The sequence below is a fragment of the Toxotes jaculatrix genome, chromosome 17 (assembly GCF_017976425.1).
Source record: "Toxotes jaculatrix isolate fToxJac2 chromosome 17, fToxJac2.pri, whole genome shotgun sequence".
Classification (NCBI taxonomy): domain Eukaryota; kingdom Metazoa; phylum Chordata; class Actinopteri; family Toxotidae; genus Toxotes; species Toxotes jaculatrix.
Window position 1 is genome coordinate 17,595,804 of NC_054410.1, and position 15,300 is coordinate 17,611,103.

At 42.0% G+C, this 15,300-nt stretch overlaps 1 protein-coding gene across 9 annotated transcripts in view; it reads right to left on the reverse strand.

The window, feature by feature from the left end:
- kiaa1109 (KIAA1109 ortholog) overlaps positions 1 to 15,300 on the reverse strand; it is a 65,592-nt gene that overhangs the window by 15,304 nt on the left and 34,988 nt on the right. For 3 of the 9 annotated variants that reach the window (XM_041061090.1, XM_041061093.1, XM_041061089.1), the window contains exons 49-69: positions 14,189 to 14,387; positions 13,066 to 13,329; positions 12,859 to 12,952; positions 11,041 to 11,247; positions 10,116 to 10,351; positions 9,571 to 9,815; positions 9,360 to 9,465; positions 8,722 to 8,819; positions 8,357 to 8,545; positions 8,016 to 8,184; positions 7,492 to 7,703; positions 6,385 to 6,468; positions 5,177 to 5,375; positions 4,810 to 4,869; positions 4,416 to 4,642; positions 3,485 to 3,661; positions 2,791 to 2,921; positions 2,523 to 2,646; positions 2,253 to 2,365; positions 1,651 to 1,741; positions 1,177 to 1,236 (exon numbers count right to left, since the gene is read on the reverse strand). In XM_041061090.1, coding sequence (XP_040917024.1) covers positions 1,177 to 1,236; positions 1,651 to 1,741; positions 2,253 to 2,365; positions 2,523 to 2,646; positions 2,791 to 2,921; positions 3,485 to 3,661; positions 4,416 to 4,642; positions 4,810 to 4,869; positions 5,177 to 5,375; positions 6,385 to 6,468; positions 7,492 to 7,703; positions 8,016 to 8,184; positions 8,357 to 8,545; positions 8,722 to 8,819; positions 9,360 to 9,465; positions 9,571 to 9,815; positions 10,116 to 10,351; positions 11,041 to 11,247; positions 12,859 to 12,952; positions 13,066 to 13,329; positions 14,189 to 14,387 — 3,285 coding nt within the window. The remainder of the gene's footprint in view (positions 1 to 1,176; positions 1,237 to 1,650; positions 1,742 to 2,252; positions 2,366 to 2,522; positions 2,647 to 2,790; positions 2,922 to 3,484; positions 3,662 to 4,415; positions 4,643 to 4,809; positions 4,870 to 5,176; positions 5,376 to 6,384; positions 6,469 to 7,491; positions 7,704 to 8,015; positions 8,185 to 8,356; positions 8,546 to 8,721; positions 8,820 to 9,359; positions 9,466 to 9,570; positions 9,816 to 10,115; positions 10,352 to 11,040; positions 11,248 to 12,858; positions 12,953 to 13,065; positions 13,330 to 14,188; positions 14,388 to 15,300) is intronic. The other 6 variants (XM_041061095.1, XM_041061091.1, XM_041061092.1 and 3 more) reach the window with 5 other exon arrangements.

A 15,300-nucleotide genomic window follows, 5' to 3' on the forward strand; every position in this document is an offset into this window, starting at 1 on the left:
CTTAAGAGCTCATACGGCGAATGTGGATACTGGGACAGAGCCTTTGTTACCTTCAGACAGAGCCAGGCTAGTGGTTTCCCCCTGACTCCAGTATTTATGCTAAGCTAACTATATTGAAAATCAAGTTATTTCTTGAAGCCTTACAGACACTTTAGACTTGTGCAATGATACCATATGGAGCACTTTAATATCAGTAATTATAAAAGGCTAAACTGTCATATATTATTGTAATTATCTTGAACAAATATGATCATTGCTCAGAGGACTGTAATCTGCTACATCGTTATTCACAATTTGTGCCAACGAACTGTCCAGGTGGGGGAAAAAAGAACTGCAAACAATCTTTTTTTTTCAATTCGGTTTATGTTTATAATATCAATTATTCATAATTTGTGATGTTAGGCAATTATTGATAAGAGACATGGTCTCTTTAAATCAAATTTGGTTGATTTATAATACCAGCAATAATAGTTATTGTATCAGCATAAAGTTTGTGGCACTGTCGGGTATAAGAGAGGACCGACTGCTGTGACAAACAACAGCTGACAGACTGTGGTTCGGAGGTTAACCATGCATAGTTGTTAGAAATCAGTCCATTTATTAAGGTTGAAGAAAAGCTGATTTGGATTTTTATGCGCTTTCAAGACAGGATGAGGATTTGCCGCACCATAACTCATTAAGCAGCACTCCACCCATAAACTGGCATCTATAGAGGACTCGTCTTATTATACAGGCAAGCTGCTTCCTGAAAACATGCTTGCGTTGAAGTTATACAAATAAAATTAGGGACACGTTGCTATCTTACATCACCGGCATTTTTATCAACAGAGAAGTAATAAAGACGGTGGAACTTCAATTTGAAATTGATGGCACATCTAAATAGAAATCCAACTGATGTCTTTGCAGCAGGAATAAATCATAATGTAACTAGGGACACAAAGTGCAGGGTAACAGTAAGTTATTATGCAAATGATCACAATGTTCTTCAATATAACATTGTTGTATATCTGTATAGCAGACGCTGGTGTTTCATCATCCTGTTTTGATCTTGCATATTCAAAATCCTATCAGCTCTGTCAAGGTAATCACAGAGGAGAAGAGGACACAGAAGTAGTATTTGTTGGTGTTGGTTAGGGTAGTTTGACTTGTTAAATTATATTCTTTTGAACAATATACCTTGAATATCTCTCCTGGACTGACAGGTGATTGTGCAGGGTCGAAGACCTGATTATTAAGCTTCAATCGAACAAAAGATTAATTAAAAAGAAGCTCATCCAAAACAAATAAAATAAAAACCTCAGAGCACAGTGGTCCCTCCCTTTGAGCCGCCTTTAAAATAAACTGTATGATCATGAGTCATCATGAACAGTAACTATCATGTAGTATGGAGATACATTACAGTGACAAACACATAGAAATGGAGGATGAGATGATGATATTTAAACTTTCAACATAAAATGACAGAAAACTAAAAAAAATGTATATATGTGTATTTTATCGCTTTAAATATTGATTTGTTTTGAACCAATATGTCAAAAGTACAATTCACAGATCAATTAAATCTGTAGAATTATAACAATGATTTATCAAAGCTTTCTCTGCTCTGTGAGCATATGAGACATGGAAGAGGTTTGTAAAAAACGAGCTTACTGTGTCCTGGATGTTGAACGTGACCCGGGGTCCAGGAGAGGAAGCATCCACACGGATATCTGGCAAATCATCCACATCGCCCATTCTGGAGCTGTGGACGCAAGGAAATGACGTGTCAAGTGGCACGAGATGCTCATATACAAATATGTAAACAATATTAAATGACCCTTGTACAATATAAAGTTGCTTATAGTTAGTTTGAGTTTATATGTTTTCCTTGTTGATCATTAGATTTATTTCCACTTGTTTTCATTTATTCATTTTAGCCCCGAGTTAATGGGTTTCCATTGCTAAAGGTCTTGTAGTCTGTGAACTGTTTTTAATATCATTACTGCAATAATTCAGAGCTATCTGCATAATTACTATCAAAAAAATGAAATGAACACTTCCTCTCCTCCCTTCTAATGTGTGAGTCACCACATCCTCTTTGTGAGAGGGTTAATGGGAAATGTGTTTCAAAAACAGAACGTCAACAGAAGTGGTCTGAGGCAGAGGCTGCTCAGTCCTGTTTGTTTACAGTAAATGCTAGGTAAAACACCCTTAATGGTTTCTATGATAATATGATACCAAGTAAAGTGGCTACTCCTGCCCTCGTTTGTTACCTCTGTCTGTCCATCCTTTTCAGAGGTGGTCTGCCTGCTGCTGCGGAGATACTTTTGGAGCGGTTGTAGCTTGGTTTGTAGCCAAGACCCCACTTATCCTTTAGAGAGGCCGCCTGGAGAGGAACAAAGACAAAGTCAAAAACAGGTCACGCAAAAATCTAAATGAGATCCACAGGCTGTCATTATTTTGTTTTGTTTTAAGCTGACTGTGCTCAGACCGCTGAGGCAAACACATTGCTAATTGGAGATGGAAAATAGATGAGCATTTACCCTCATGCTGGAGCGACGCAGTTTCTTCCTGACGTCTCTCCTGATGTCGTTGACGGCCACAGACTCCAGCTGCTGATAGCGCTGGATCTCCTGGTTGATGGTGCCCTCACTGGCCCCCAATTTCCTGTGGTTATGAAAAGAGAACGTAAATAGTTTTCACAGGATAACTATGAAATGCAAGACATTTCTTCACCAGTGGAGCCTTTTAGAATGAATACTATCAGAAAAAATAGATTAAAATGAACGAGTGAGGAAAAAGAAATCTTACTTGAGGTCATCGATGACCTTGGCCTGTTCGTTCAGCTCTCTGATGTCCACCACCCTCTTGGTGAACTTCCTGCCTCGAGCGTCAATCACCTGGTTTCCCATCACCATCTGCCTTCTGGGGTCAATGGTCTCCTGTTGGGTCAGAGCAGTGACACACACCCAAAAACATTTATCTGATAAAACCGACAACAAAACAAACCAGCTGATCAAACCCCAAAACCACCGTGTCTGAAAGATTTCTGCCAGGCAGCTGCTGTGAATAAGAAAGCATCCTTCCCAAATCTGTGATTAAAGGTGAGTTATTTTTATTGATATGATTCAATCAAAATAGGTTTTATGTAGCTCATTCCACACACCACTGAGAAAACACAAAACAGGAGACACCGCCACCACCATCACCATTCCACTCAGAGTGAAAGAGAAAAAAAATTCAGCTCTATCTAAACAAGAATTGTGTAACACTGATTTATTTCTTCTCACCCATCACTGAAGCTTAACGAGGAAGGGGCAGTGAAAGAAAATGCTAAGCGACACAGTTCTCGCTATCATGCTATTTAGCTAAAGCATAAAAAAGCATTGCTCAGCATTTTGGAATCCACAGCCTTCATCTGTTAACAGCAGGTGACTGAGATTTAACACCACCTTGCAAGTGATTCTGTCAACCCAGAGGAGAGTTTAACTCCGTTGCTACATACACAGGCCCAGGAGAGAGGTCTTTGGGCCCTGGCACTGCCTGCTGGGAGGCGAGGCGACGCACAGTTTAAGTAGTCGGATGGGACAGATATGATTTCAGGCGTGGGGCTCAGGCCCAGGATGTGGTTTACCAGACGCTTCCTTAAGGTCAGCCGAGGGCTGAACTGGCTCTCTGGACTCTGGACAGGGGGATGGACAGGTGGAAGAGTGGATGACTTTACCCTCTGAAGCATTAAGGTAAGCCAGGTAGGATTTCTTTCAAATTTGCTTGTTAAAAGGCATCTTTTGAGATTTTAGGAAATACTCTTAATTTGCTTTCTTGCTGAGAGTCTTTCTAAAGTCTGTAATGTAAATATGAAGCTACCACGAGCGATCAGTTAGCTTAGCACAAAGACTGGAAACACTAAAGTCTTCTTGTGCTGTAAAACCATAAATTGTCGCTTTAGAGGTACTAGCAGGTGGATTGTTACCTTCAGACAAAGCCAGTCTAGCTGTTTCCCCCGATTGCCAGTGTTTGTGCTAAGCTAAACTAACAGGTTGCTGGTAGTAGCCTGATGTTTAACAGAGATATATGACAGAGGTATCAATCTTCCCAGCTCTGTCAAGAAAGCAAATAGGTGTATTTCCCCAAATGTCAAACTATTTCCTGAAACTTGTGACAGCTACCAGCTGAAGTTCACTACTTATGTTCTGTGTTCTTCTTTTAAACAGTGCAAGTCTAAATCTTCTCCTCAGAGAACTTTCTAATTATAATCACAAAACAGAACCTCTGATCTAACTGCTGACAACTGCATATTTCTCTTAGCACATTAAAAGCGATATATAACAAGAGGCTTGGCTAAATCTAGCTGCAGTGGAAACAGTATATCAATAACACTTGAGCATTCTTCCTACCACAAAACTAAATGCTAAGATGTACATGGACCCACTGACCATGTGGATGGTGGGCGACATGGTGTCGGCCTCGTCCTCATCTGAAAGGTCCGCCATGTTGACTGAGTTCAGGTCGGCGATGTCGTCTATGTCCTCCTCGCCCGTCAGTGATGTCAGTGTGTTTCCCAGAGCATTGAGGCGCTTGCCGATGTTGGGATCCATGTGAACGTCAATACCGCACATTTTCCAAAGCACGTTGAGGGTCCAGGTGCCAGCGCTACTGCTCTCTGTTTTGAGGAGGAAGGCGCCAGGAGGGAGAGGAGAGCAAGAATAGCAGAGGATGCGGATGAAATTAATGCAAAATAAAATCTTCAGACAGTTGTCTCATGCTTATTGTGCAGCTCTAGGGTGTGATCCATATTTTATGGACTATAGCTCAGTTAAAAGAACTTGCCTGCAGAGGGTTGCCCTGTAGTCCTGGAACATACTTCATATGTACCGTCAGGGACGACACCTGCACAGAAAACAGCCAGTAAATATTTCAGAGATGGTGCATGAATGGAAAGACACATAAGAATTCTGTTTCTACCTGCTGAAGCCAGGTTATTGAACACACGATAACAGGCTCATGTAGAAAACAGCTAAAAAATCTTTTTCAGTATTTTATGCTTGTTTAGCACATTATCTCTGACAATAGACTCATCTTTTGTTAATTAGCGTTGTGTGTTTAAAAATACTACGTGCCACACTTAAATACAAACAGAAACAAAGTGAACTATCTATGTGACAAATATCAAACTTATAGATAACGCCTCACTCACAAGCGTTCATGACCAGATCCCCTCGGACTTCAGGCTTCCAGTCGTCCCAGGAGGTCTCGAAGCCCTCTGCGAAGCGGATGCAGAAATTCTTGAAGTGGCCTTTGCTCACCAGGGACTCGGAGGAGCAGGCGGTGATCAGTGTGCTCTCAATGGTCAGGACCAGAGCTGAGCCGGCGTCAAAATCTATGCTGTGGTTGGCCTGGTTGGAGGGGCAGGGAGAGGGGTTACACAGGCCTCGAGGGAGGGTGATGTTCATGGAAAAAGAACCCGTTTCCATGTGTTCAGAAAAGGCACGTCTAGTTGGTGACATTTCATTCTGCTGTGCTGTGTAACCACTTTATCAGTTAAATATAATTAAGAGAAATGCAGTTAATTTTCCTGTGCAATTATCAAGTAATACTTTGGTAGAATACCTCGAATTAAGACATTAGGTTTAGTTAAATAACTCTGCTTTCTGTAAAATTTGCAAATAACAGACTGCAAATTAGGACTGTCCCTGTAAACACACCTGCGAGTGAAATGTTACCAAGCTTTGCAGATTGTTAGATTGTGTTTAATTTGCAGTATTGGAAAAGATTTGTCCATATTACCTGAATTTCTGGATTAACTCACCATCGGTCCTATAATAGCAGTCTGATCATTATCTCAGTCATAACCGGAGGCGGGTAATTGTACCTCTACCTCCTGACTCTCCAATTATTTATTATTACAACTTGGATCAAAATCAGACCACAGTTTTTGGGGCAATCAATGCAGGAATGCGTGTAATTTTCAAATGTCCACATGCTTTCTCTCACAAGAGAAGACACTGCAGGGCCTGCCACGTGCACCACTGCACTGTCGTTGTCGATCTAGTGTTAGATTTTAAACCTTTATAAAATTTTATGGCAGTCTTTGAAAGATCAGCCTGATAAATCATCTTATTTACATTTTAGCAACAGATAAACAATACACTGGACACCAACTGGCATAACCTCTTTTTAGTAATTACACACCCCAAACACCTCAGACACCAGCTCAAGCTTCATTAGTTGTTATGCCAGCTCTGTGGAGGAAATCTGATTTTTGACAAAGTGGTGCGACCTGCTGTTTTAAAACTGAAGAACACTTGTGATGCAGTGTATTTGTGGCATGGAAGAGTATTGATCACAGTAAGTCATTGTCCCCACAACAAGCCATCACAAGAGATGTAAGAAATTGTCGGTTACTTTTCGTGCATTTTTATGCTGGCCTACTGATGTGCTGGCCACAGCTTCAGAGTCGATGCCCTCCGTAGCTGGTACTTGTCCTCTCTATGGAAATAAGTGTGACATAACAGCTGGTGTATCTCGTCTCTATGGACACACTGGTAAGTATGACATGACAACTGATATGGACCATTCATGAATATCCAGTGTTTCCCCTAAAACTGTTCCATTAGTGTGTACGGATATGGATTGATATATTAAAAATAATAAAATTAAAAAAATATATTAATGTGACAGCACTGTCTACATTGGAACCAGTAGACTTTAGTCTGGCAACCCCTAAAGCTGCAGACAGTGCAGGAATGAATTTATCATGAATCAAAGATGCATTATGCAAGATAAAAAAAACAAACACACCACTACCTTTATTCTCTTATGAATTTTCCAACTAAATCTAACCTACAGTAAATCTAACAGATATCGGAAATGTATTTTGGGGTATGCATCAATGTGTGGTGGAGCAAGTTAAAAGGAAGGTACGTGTGTTTAGTGGCCCGCCTGCCTATCAACAGCTACGGTAGGGGAAACACTGATATCAAAGCTGATAACAGAAGAACTGTTCTTTTCAGGAACATAAAGAACAAGATGGCAACTGTGCTTCTCAAGACTACCGATAAAAGCGATATGAACATCATGAACACTGGAACGGCAAATGCCGCCTAGTGCCAGTGGAGATGAGAAGAATGTTATTTAATACTTTTGACTTTAGCTAGAATGAGATTACAAATAAAAGTGAAAAAAACTATTTAAAACACTGTGAAACACCGTGGTTTATGTGTAGCACAGTGAAAACACTGCTACACACTGAACAGTGGTAAAATGCATATCAAAGATTTTACATTATTTGCATTCCACATCAAAATGCAAATGTAAGTATTACATTTTTTACTGAATGAAACAGACTGTAAACCTGCAACTGTTTACATATCAAGCGAGTACAATATATGAATTTGCATATCTGCTCTCAGTAAATGTAAATAATAAATAATAATAAATAAATGTAAATAAATAAATAAATAAAAAGTTACAGTTCTACAATATTGACTTTGAAAGATCACAGCAGGGTACCTGGGATGTGTTGGTGATGGGCAGGCAAATACCAAGGTCGTTCACAGTCAGTTGCAGGAAGAGGGTGCTGAAGGCCTGGGCTGAGGTCTGCTGGATGCCTGGCAACTTGTCCACCACCTCTTTGGTGGCCACATGGATGTCCTTGTTGAGAGCCATGCGCTGCTCGTTCCAGTTGTCATACGCCGCCTTGTAATTCAGCCAGAAGAGCACAGCTGCAGGAGGGAGCAAGGAGGGTGGAGAGAACATAAACCTGGATTGTGAATATCATGTGAACAAGTTGAATCAGGTTTAGAGACGTCAGTGTTTGATTTTTGTTGTTTTGTTTTTCACAACCACTGATGATTTGGTCGAATACTTTGTGGGAACTATATTCAGTGTCTACAAATACAAACCTTCCAAGTTCGTGCTGTGTTGATGATGCCTTCAGTGTCACTGTCACTGATTCTTTAATAGGGTTTATAAAGGTACATAGGACTAGTTTAACCATGTGGTATAGTGTGATGAAGACAAAAAGTAAACTGAACCTCTGTCAAATGCCACCGGCTGCGCGAAAACAATTGGCCTGTTGAGTGTGATGAGGACAGCCTCCTTGTCTGAGGAGCCACTGATCTCCTCCTGCAGAGCGTTCCGGAGGCCGATTCGAGTGCGGAAGTACGCCACCTGGTGGAAGTCTGAGCCAGCTTCTTCGTACACCTGTAAAGTGAAAAAAGAAAGGGGGGGTCAGAGAGAGATCTACTGTAATCAAGTACAAGAGGAGCAAAAATTGGTTAAAAGAAAAAAGAAAAAAGAAAAAGTGTGGATTCTGTATCTGTACAACAAGCTGCCTGAAGACACTTCTCTTGTCCAGCGCAACACTGATTTGTACCTGGTGCTTGACTATCTGCCCGAGGGCCAGGTTGAGATCTACTTGACATTTGCCAAACAGTTTCAGGTAACTGCTGCTGCCACCGGGCTGAGTCTTGCACTGGATCCTGTTGGACAGCTCCAGCTCGATCAGGCCCGTCTCAAAGCGCACAGCCCGCATGGAAGGGGTTGTTGCTGTCATCTGGATTCCCTGTGAACAAGAAAACGGCATTAACTGACACTCAAAGCACAACAAAAACCTCTTGAGACAAACGCTTTACTGGTTTTATTACTTAAAGCAACACCAAAAGGTCTGGACCAAAACCTTCACCTGGTTGCTTCTCCCCCCTGTGACTGATTCATACTCAGAGGAAGAACATGAAGTACCTTGAACATGAGGCTGAGTGAATAAAGCAGGATTTTTGGCTTGTCTGCGTCGGTTGAGGTGTCGTGCTCATTCCACAGTGGGATGGGTTGTTCTCCTCCTGCATGGGTAGAAAGTAGACAAGTCAACCTCACACGATCTCACTGACTGCTGTGAAACGCCTGAATATGTGTGAGGTGTAATATCTGCTGAATTGTCCCACTGCCACTACATTTCAAGACTCCCCCCTGATGTGAATACTTGCCACATACTGAGCTGAAGGCTGTGCCATTATTCTTTACCCTAAAATGGCATAAAGCTCACAGTTTTCTCTCTGTTGGGCGATTACATCGATCAAACTTAGCGAGTTAAACAAATTAGCATCAATACTGCAGTGGAAATGAACATGACTGGATTTGTGCCACTGCCTTGGGCATTGTTCTTGTGTGGAAAAAATATTGTTTTTCAGTGACTTAAGCAGGAGCTGTAGGCTACAGAATACCGTGGGGATCGGTCAGATGCTTAAGATTAGATTAACTTTATTGATCTGGGTGGAAAACTGAGCCATTACAACAGAAAAGGAAAGGATAGAGTTCTGTGCAGGTTTTTTTCTTAGAAATGTGTAAATGAGGTAAGTTTGCACTGGTCTAAGTTACAGTACCTGACACCTTCTGAATAACCTCGTTGACCTCCTTCATGAAAACCTTCTGCAGGAAGACCAGGTGGTTGAGCAGGTCTGTGGTCAGGTTGTGCTCAAACGAACCAATCTGCACATCAGAGAAGACAAGTATGTGGTCCAGCTCGGTGGCTAATCAGCTTTTACTTATTGTCCTAGAACACAAATGCGAAATATCCCATCAGGTTCAGCTCACCTCAGCCACACAGCGCAGGTAGTTGCCTTGCAGGTAGTTTCCTTGCTTTGCTGGGAAGTCGTCTGGTGCCCAGCCCTGGTCCGAGTGGCTCTCGTGGTCCTCCATGATGTACTCTCCTGACATGGTGACCGGAGGCAGGGTGAGGCTGGCCGATGGCGGCATGGTGGACATGTCCACCGGGGACACTTTTGACTGGAAGCAAAGCTTGTGGTTTGGCAGCTCAAAGGTGAAACTGGTTTGTGCCCCTAAATGGAAGAGAAGTAAGGGAAGGAAGACTTATGATGTTACAACTTCTTCTTTTGCAGGGACACGGTGTGCCTCAACAGTGATATTAAGGACAGACAAGGAAGAAAAATTTAAAAAAAAAAGTTTTTGCGATGACATTTTAAGAATAAAAAAAAACATCTGCCTTTTTACACATAACGATGGATGTAACTAAAGCACAAAGGCAGGTCAAACTAACAGTGGGGGGAAAACAAAAAGTTGTAATTTTTTAAAAACTGATCCATATCGATGTTCAACATCAGATGCCTTCTTTCACACACCTGTCATGCCATGGCTCTTCATGCGACCCATTTTGTACTCTGCTTTCAGTGAGGGCAGTAGGGCGGCCCCGATGGTGATGCCGTCCATCATGGCGCTGAACTTGAGAACGATGGGCTTCTTCTCCAGGCCCTCTGGAAGCTGAGGGAACTCGTTGGCCTCTACGGGGGTCTGATTGATGCTGGATGCTTTGTCAGAGGGTTGTGGGGTGGGGGTGTCCTCTCTGTTGGGAGGCTGACTGTGAGGGGAGAAAAAAAAAACATCCACCCACACACACTCAGTCAGGTCTGGCTCATTAACTAGTAGCAGTGACTTGGAATATATGAAGAAAGTGCACTAACAACACATTTTTGCTATATTGTTGGTTGGTCCGGATTTAGCATCTCAAATTTTTCTTTCACATTCACCCCAAACTTGTGGGGCAAAACTGTTGTTAAACTATAAACTAAAAATAAAAGAAAAGTGTAGGTTACTTTGATTTAGTTAAGAGTGTGTTATTATGCAGAGCTGTGCAGATTCTGGCTTCTATTCCACTGAATATCAAATTACAGAAAGTTGTTTAATATCCTAAGCACACCTACAAGTCTATAAATATATTAACATAATTCAGCATTACCATGGAAACAGACCACAGGCAGGCTTTGAAAGCAGGCAACAGTGCGGGTATGCTGTAGTAACCTGTCACTTATGTAGATGAAAGACTAAGGAGGATTTTATTAAGTATAGATTTCAATCTAATGACATTAGGCACTGCATGACAGATTCATATCCGTAATGAAGCACCTAATGTGCAACAGATATGAATCTGATGAGCAGTTGCTATATTTAAAATTTTGGATTTTAAATATAGCTATAAATGTAGAACCTTTTAGAGTTCATTTACTTTCAAGGCCAAAAAAAGAGAAAAGACAAACGAGGCGGACATACGCGTTGGAGGGTTGGCGAATGAGGTCAGAGATCTGTTTGGAGAGCTGGTGGGAACTGCGGACCATCATGCTGTGTAAAGTAGCCGGGTGCTGGGGGATGTTGATCATGATGGCCCCCACTTTGAAGACAGCTGCGTTGTTAGTCTTCAGTCCTCGCTGAGCGCTGTACAAGGCCTGCGACTTGGCGATGTTGCATTTGACCACGGTTCTGAAACATAGAATGAACTGGACTGAGAAACAGGACTAAACGTTGATTTTTTTTTTTTTCTTCAGTTGATGTGGACGTATGAATGAATGCGTAACTTAGGTGGAAATTACTGAGAGGACATCAAACGGTGAAACACCATGCAGATTCAGGCAAAACATTCAGTTTTCTGGGCTCAGGTAGAATGAGAGGTCATGACACTGACACACTGAATGAATAACGTAATGAACTGCACGCGATGACAGCTGAGTCTTACGCCAGATTCTTATCCTGGCTTTTGGAGCAAAAACAAAAAGAATGGTGAAATATCAGACAGACTGTAAGATATGTGTTTGTTTTAACTCAACTTTTAACTCAAAACTTTAGGAAAGGAGCACTACATGAATGAGTTCACATGACATTCACGACTGACTTCAAGGAAGCAAAACTGGCCAACTTTCTACTTTCATAAAATCACCAGGAACTCTTTCCTTTAGCTCTGTGTAACCAGTGAAAGTGGCTTCATTCACACAGTCTTTACAAGGAAAGTTCACTGAAAATACATGTGGTGGACAGGTGACTCGTACAAATGAAGGATGCACAGTTCGGGCAGTTGTGTTCTGAATGGTAGTAATAACATACAGAAACTCTTGTTTAGCTGTGCTGGTGGGAGATGTTGGGAAATCCTCCAGTCTATGCACGTAGTTGGAAGAGAAAGGCAAGGGAAAAATAAATAAATAAAAAAGAAGAGCAGAAAAGTGTAAAACAGTTGTGACGCACCATAAAGTGAGAACACAAGCAAGAACACTGAGGAGGCACTTTAAGTGAAAATACAGTCACCTCTGAGGCTGGTAGTCCCTTCAGTTTGTTTTTGTTTTAGATGCTCAAGCTCCATTTATGATGCATTGACAATCAGCGAATACTGCAAACACCATATTTTAGTTTTGACCCACTACCTTCTGCACTGGGGCCTGTTATAGGTTATGGCATAATAAATAAACCTTCTGCAACCCGTGTTCATTTGAATCAAAGAGACATGTAGGGAAATATGTGAGCAGCACTTCCATCATTCTCACTTAAGTAAAGTTGGGCAATTCTGCACATCAGTAATGACTACAAAGTGCCGAGTTGTCTGGCATACACAAATTTAAACACATGAGCACAGTTCGGAGCGCACTCTATGAAAATAGGATTAAGTTTCCGTTTTATTTTCGCAGCGGGAGCATCTGTTAAACAGAATGAGATGAGAAAAACGCCTTACTAAAGCAGCAGCACAAGTTCTAAACTGAATCAAAGCGGTGTGGCGATACATCAGGCTGTCTGAAGGCATGACCACGAGGCCTGTAACCTGGTTATGGTGGTTATGTTTTGAGGAAATTGCTTGCAGTAAAAATACAAACTGCGGTTAAAATTACCTGGCTGGAAAGGAGTCGCTTTTAAGTTTAACTAAGGGATTTTCAAAGGTGTTTCTACACTAGGCATTTAAGCATCATTGTGCAAGGTTCTGCTGCTGCTGTGCAAGAGCAATTTCCCTTGACTTCACTCACTGTTTTGATATCTAGAGTATCTATTTAGAACGTACTTTATCATTTGATAAAGTACTGCAGGCTGAAATGAAGGAGAATTTGTACGTACTGGATGTCAGGGGTTATACCCTCCAGGAGAACAATGTTTACCCCTCCTATATGAGCAGACGCACACGTCTCAGTCATTTTCTGGTGCAGGATATCTGTGGACACATGAGCATGGAAAGAAAGATCAGATCAAGCTGCAAAAAAAAGTAAAAAGTGAAGCACGCTGACCATGATGACCCGTTAACATCCACACAGATCTCTGCCTCACCTTTCATCTTCTCCTTCAGAGTGAAACTTCCGTGGATCTTTTTGAGCTCGGCCTCCATGGTCAGCCCGCCGATGTCGGCCTCCAGGTGGGTGCGGTTCACCATGCCGATGCCGAACACTATGAGCGTGACGTGCTGGGGCTCGGAGCTCACCAGGCTACGCCGCCTCCCGCCTGCTCCAGGGGGCTTGTTGGGCGTGGTGGGGTCCTGCTGCTCGTTCTCAAAGATCACTTTGCAGAGCGGCTCCGAGGGCCGACGGCCACCTTCTGCAGTAAGTATACATGTAGAGGAGCTGGTGTCATGTGGTACAGATTTACACATTACACAACAATACTGTTGTTAGCTGCAACTTTTAAAGAAATGGCATATTTGAATGACCTAAATTTGGCTTGTGATGACAACTGCACCAAAAATAAAAAAAAAAAAGGACTGAGCAAACTTTTAGTCCCTCAGGAACCCTGTCCTTCACTGGAACAGTGTGTGTTCTGCTGAAACACTGTCCCACAACTAAAAGCTACTCTCTCACTCTTAATAAACTCCTCAGGGGGAATGTGGGGTCAAAACAGCAGAGGAAGGAAATATATAGGGATAAATGGACTATAAATAAATAAATAAATAATACAGCAAATGGAAGTATAAAATATGACACATGAGAAAACCACTGCATTATGATGTAATAACTAGGCATACACAAGCAAAAATGAACTGAACTGAAACTGAACTAGCAAATTTTAACTGTCACCACAACATGTACAATTTATATTTAAACATGACCAGATGAAGAATTAAACTGTGACAACAACTGTTAAGATAAAATGATGTGCACTTCAGGTCAGGAGGGAAGGATGGTAGGAAGGAAAGAAGAAATGAAATGTCAAGACACAATGCAGGGCGTAAGAGGACGGTCTGTGAGAAGCAGTGGGTGCAAATGTAAAGAGGGAATGTGAGGTAAAAGGAAATTGCCGAGAAGGGAAGAAAATAAAAGTACAGCAAGATCTTGTGTGAATAATGTGTGGAAAAACCGTATGGATGGTATAAGTGGAAAGTGAAGCAGAACGCCAGTGAAGGGGTTTGAAAAGAGGACAAAAATAAAGAAGTGGCTGACTGCTGGAAGCTGATTTCCACCTGAGAGGCAGTTCTCTGGGGAGCTTTTCTCCAGGATGCCAGTGGGATCGGAGATGAGGGAGTAGAAGTTGAGCAGCTTGTACATGTTCTGCCAACATTCTGCTGACGGCTCGCTCTGCTCTGACACCGTGATGGAGTCTGAGTCGTCCATCTGGATTGCCATGTGGTCCGCCACGTCACGGGAGCCCTTCCGCGACACCTGAAGAAGTTACACAGAATTCCACATTATGAAACAAGGAAAAAATGTCACAGTATGCATCACGGGGCTGAAGGCTAAATAAGCAGCCTGGGTGACTTGCTTCATATTTGATTACCCTGCTGTTTACTGTAACAGTATAGTTATGAGGCTGTAAACTGTCACTACAGCTACAGTTAATAAAATCTGGAAGTGGACAACACATATTTGTGAAATGAACCTGTACAGGAAGGTAACGCAGCCATGTCAGGACACAGAGGTTCTTCAGAGGCCTGCTTTCGATAAAACTTGAGGAAGGTGCTTGAAGTCTGCCGTGATTCCCTCTGATACATTTTCCACTTTAAAAAAAACCTTTTCTCTTCAGAAAGTGCTCAGCTTCTCGAGGTTTTGAGCTGATGCTCCCACTGCTGAGGAAAAGTAACTTTTCTTGTAATAACTATCCAGCTCGACGGGTTTCCAAAGAAGATTCTATCACTATTCAAGTTCTGGCTGAAAGCTGTGGACTGAATGAAACGAGCCTCCACTGTGCTCCAGTGAATGGAGCCTGTTCTAAGAGGCTTTTGTAATCTCCTGGCTCCCTCTAGGGTTTATATGCAGAAAATGAATGAATTTTGTGATTTTACTATTCATATTCATAGGTCTGGACAGGCATTCCATTAAGGAATATTAACAGACCTTTTAACACTATTTGAGCTAGATCATTAACTGAAGTCGCAGGCGACATCCAGCTGTACCTCCCGCTGAAACCTGGTGATCCGTGCGGCGTTAACTCCCTTTTAAATTGAACTGAGGCTGTAAAAATCCTGGACGGCAAAAAGCCTCCTCCAGCTAAACCAGGATAAAACGGATCCCTCCCCCCACACCCCCATCTAAAGACCCGTCTCTTTCTTTAGCCTTTTAATATTCACCATGAAAA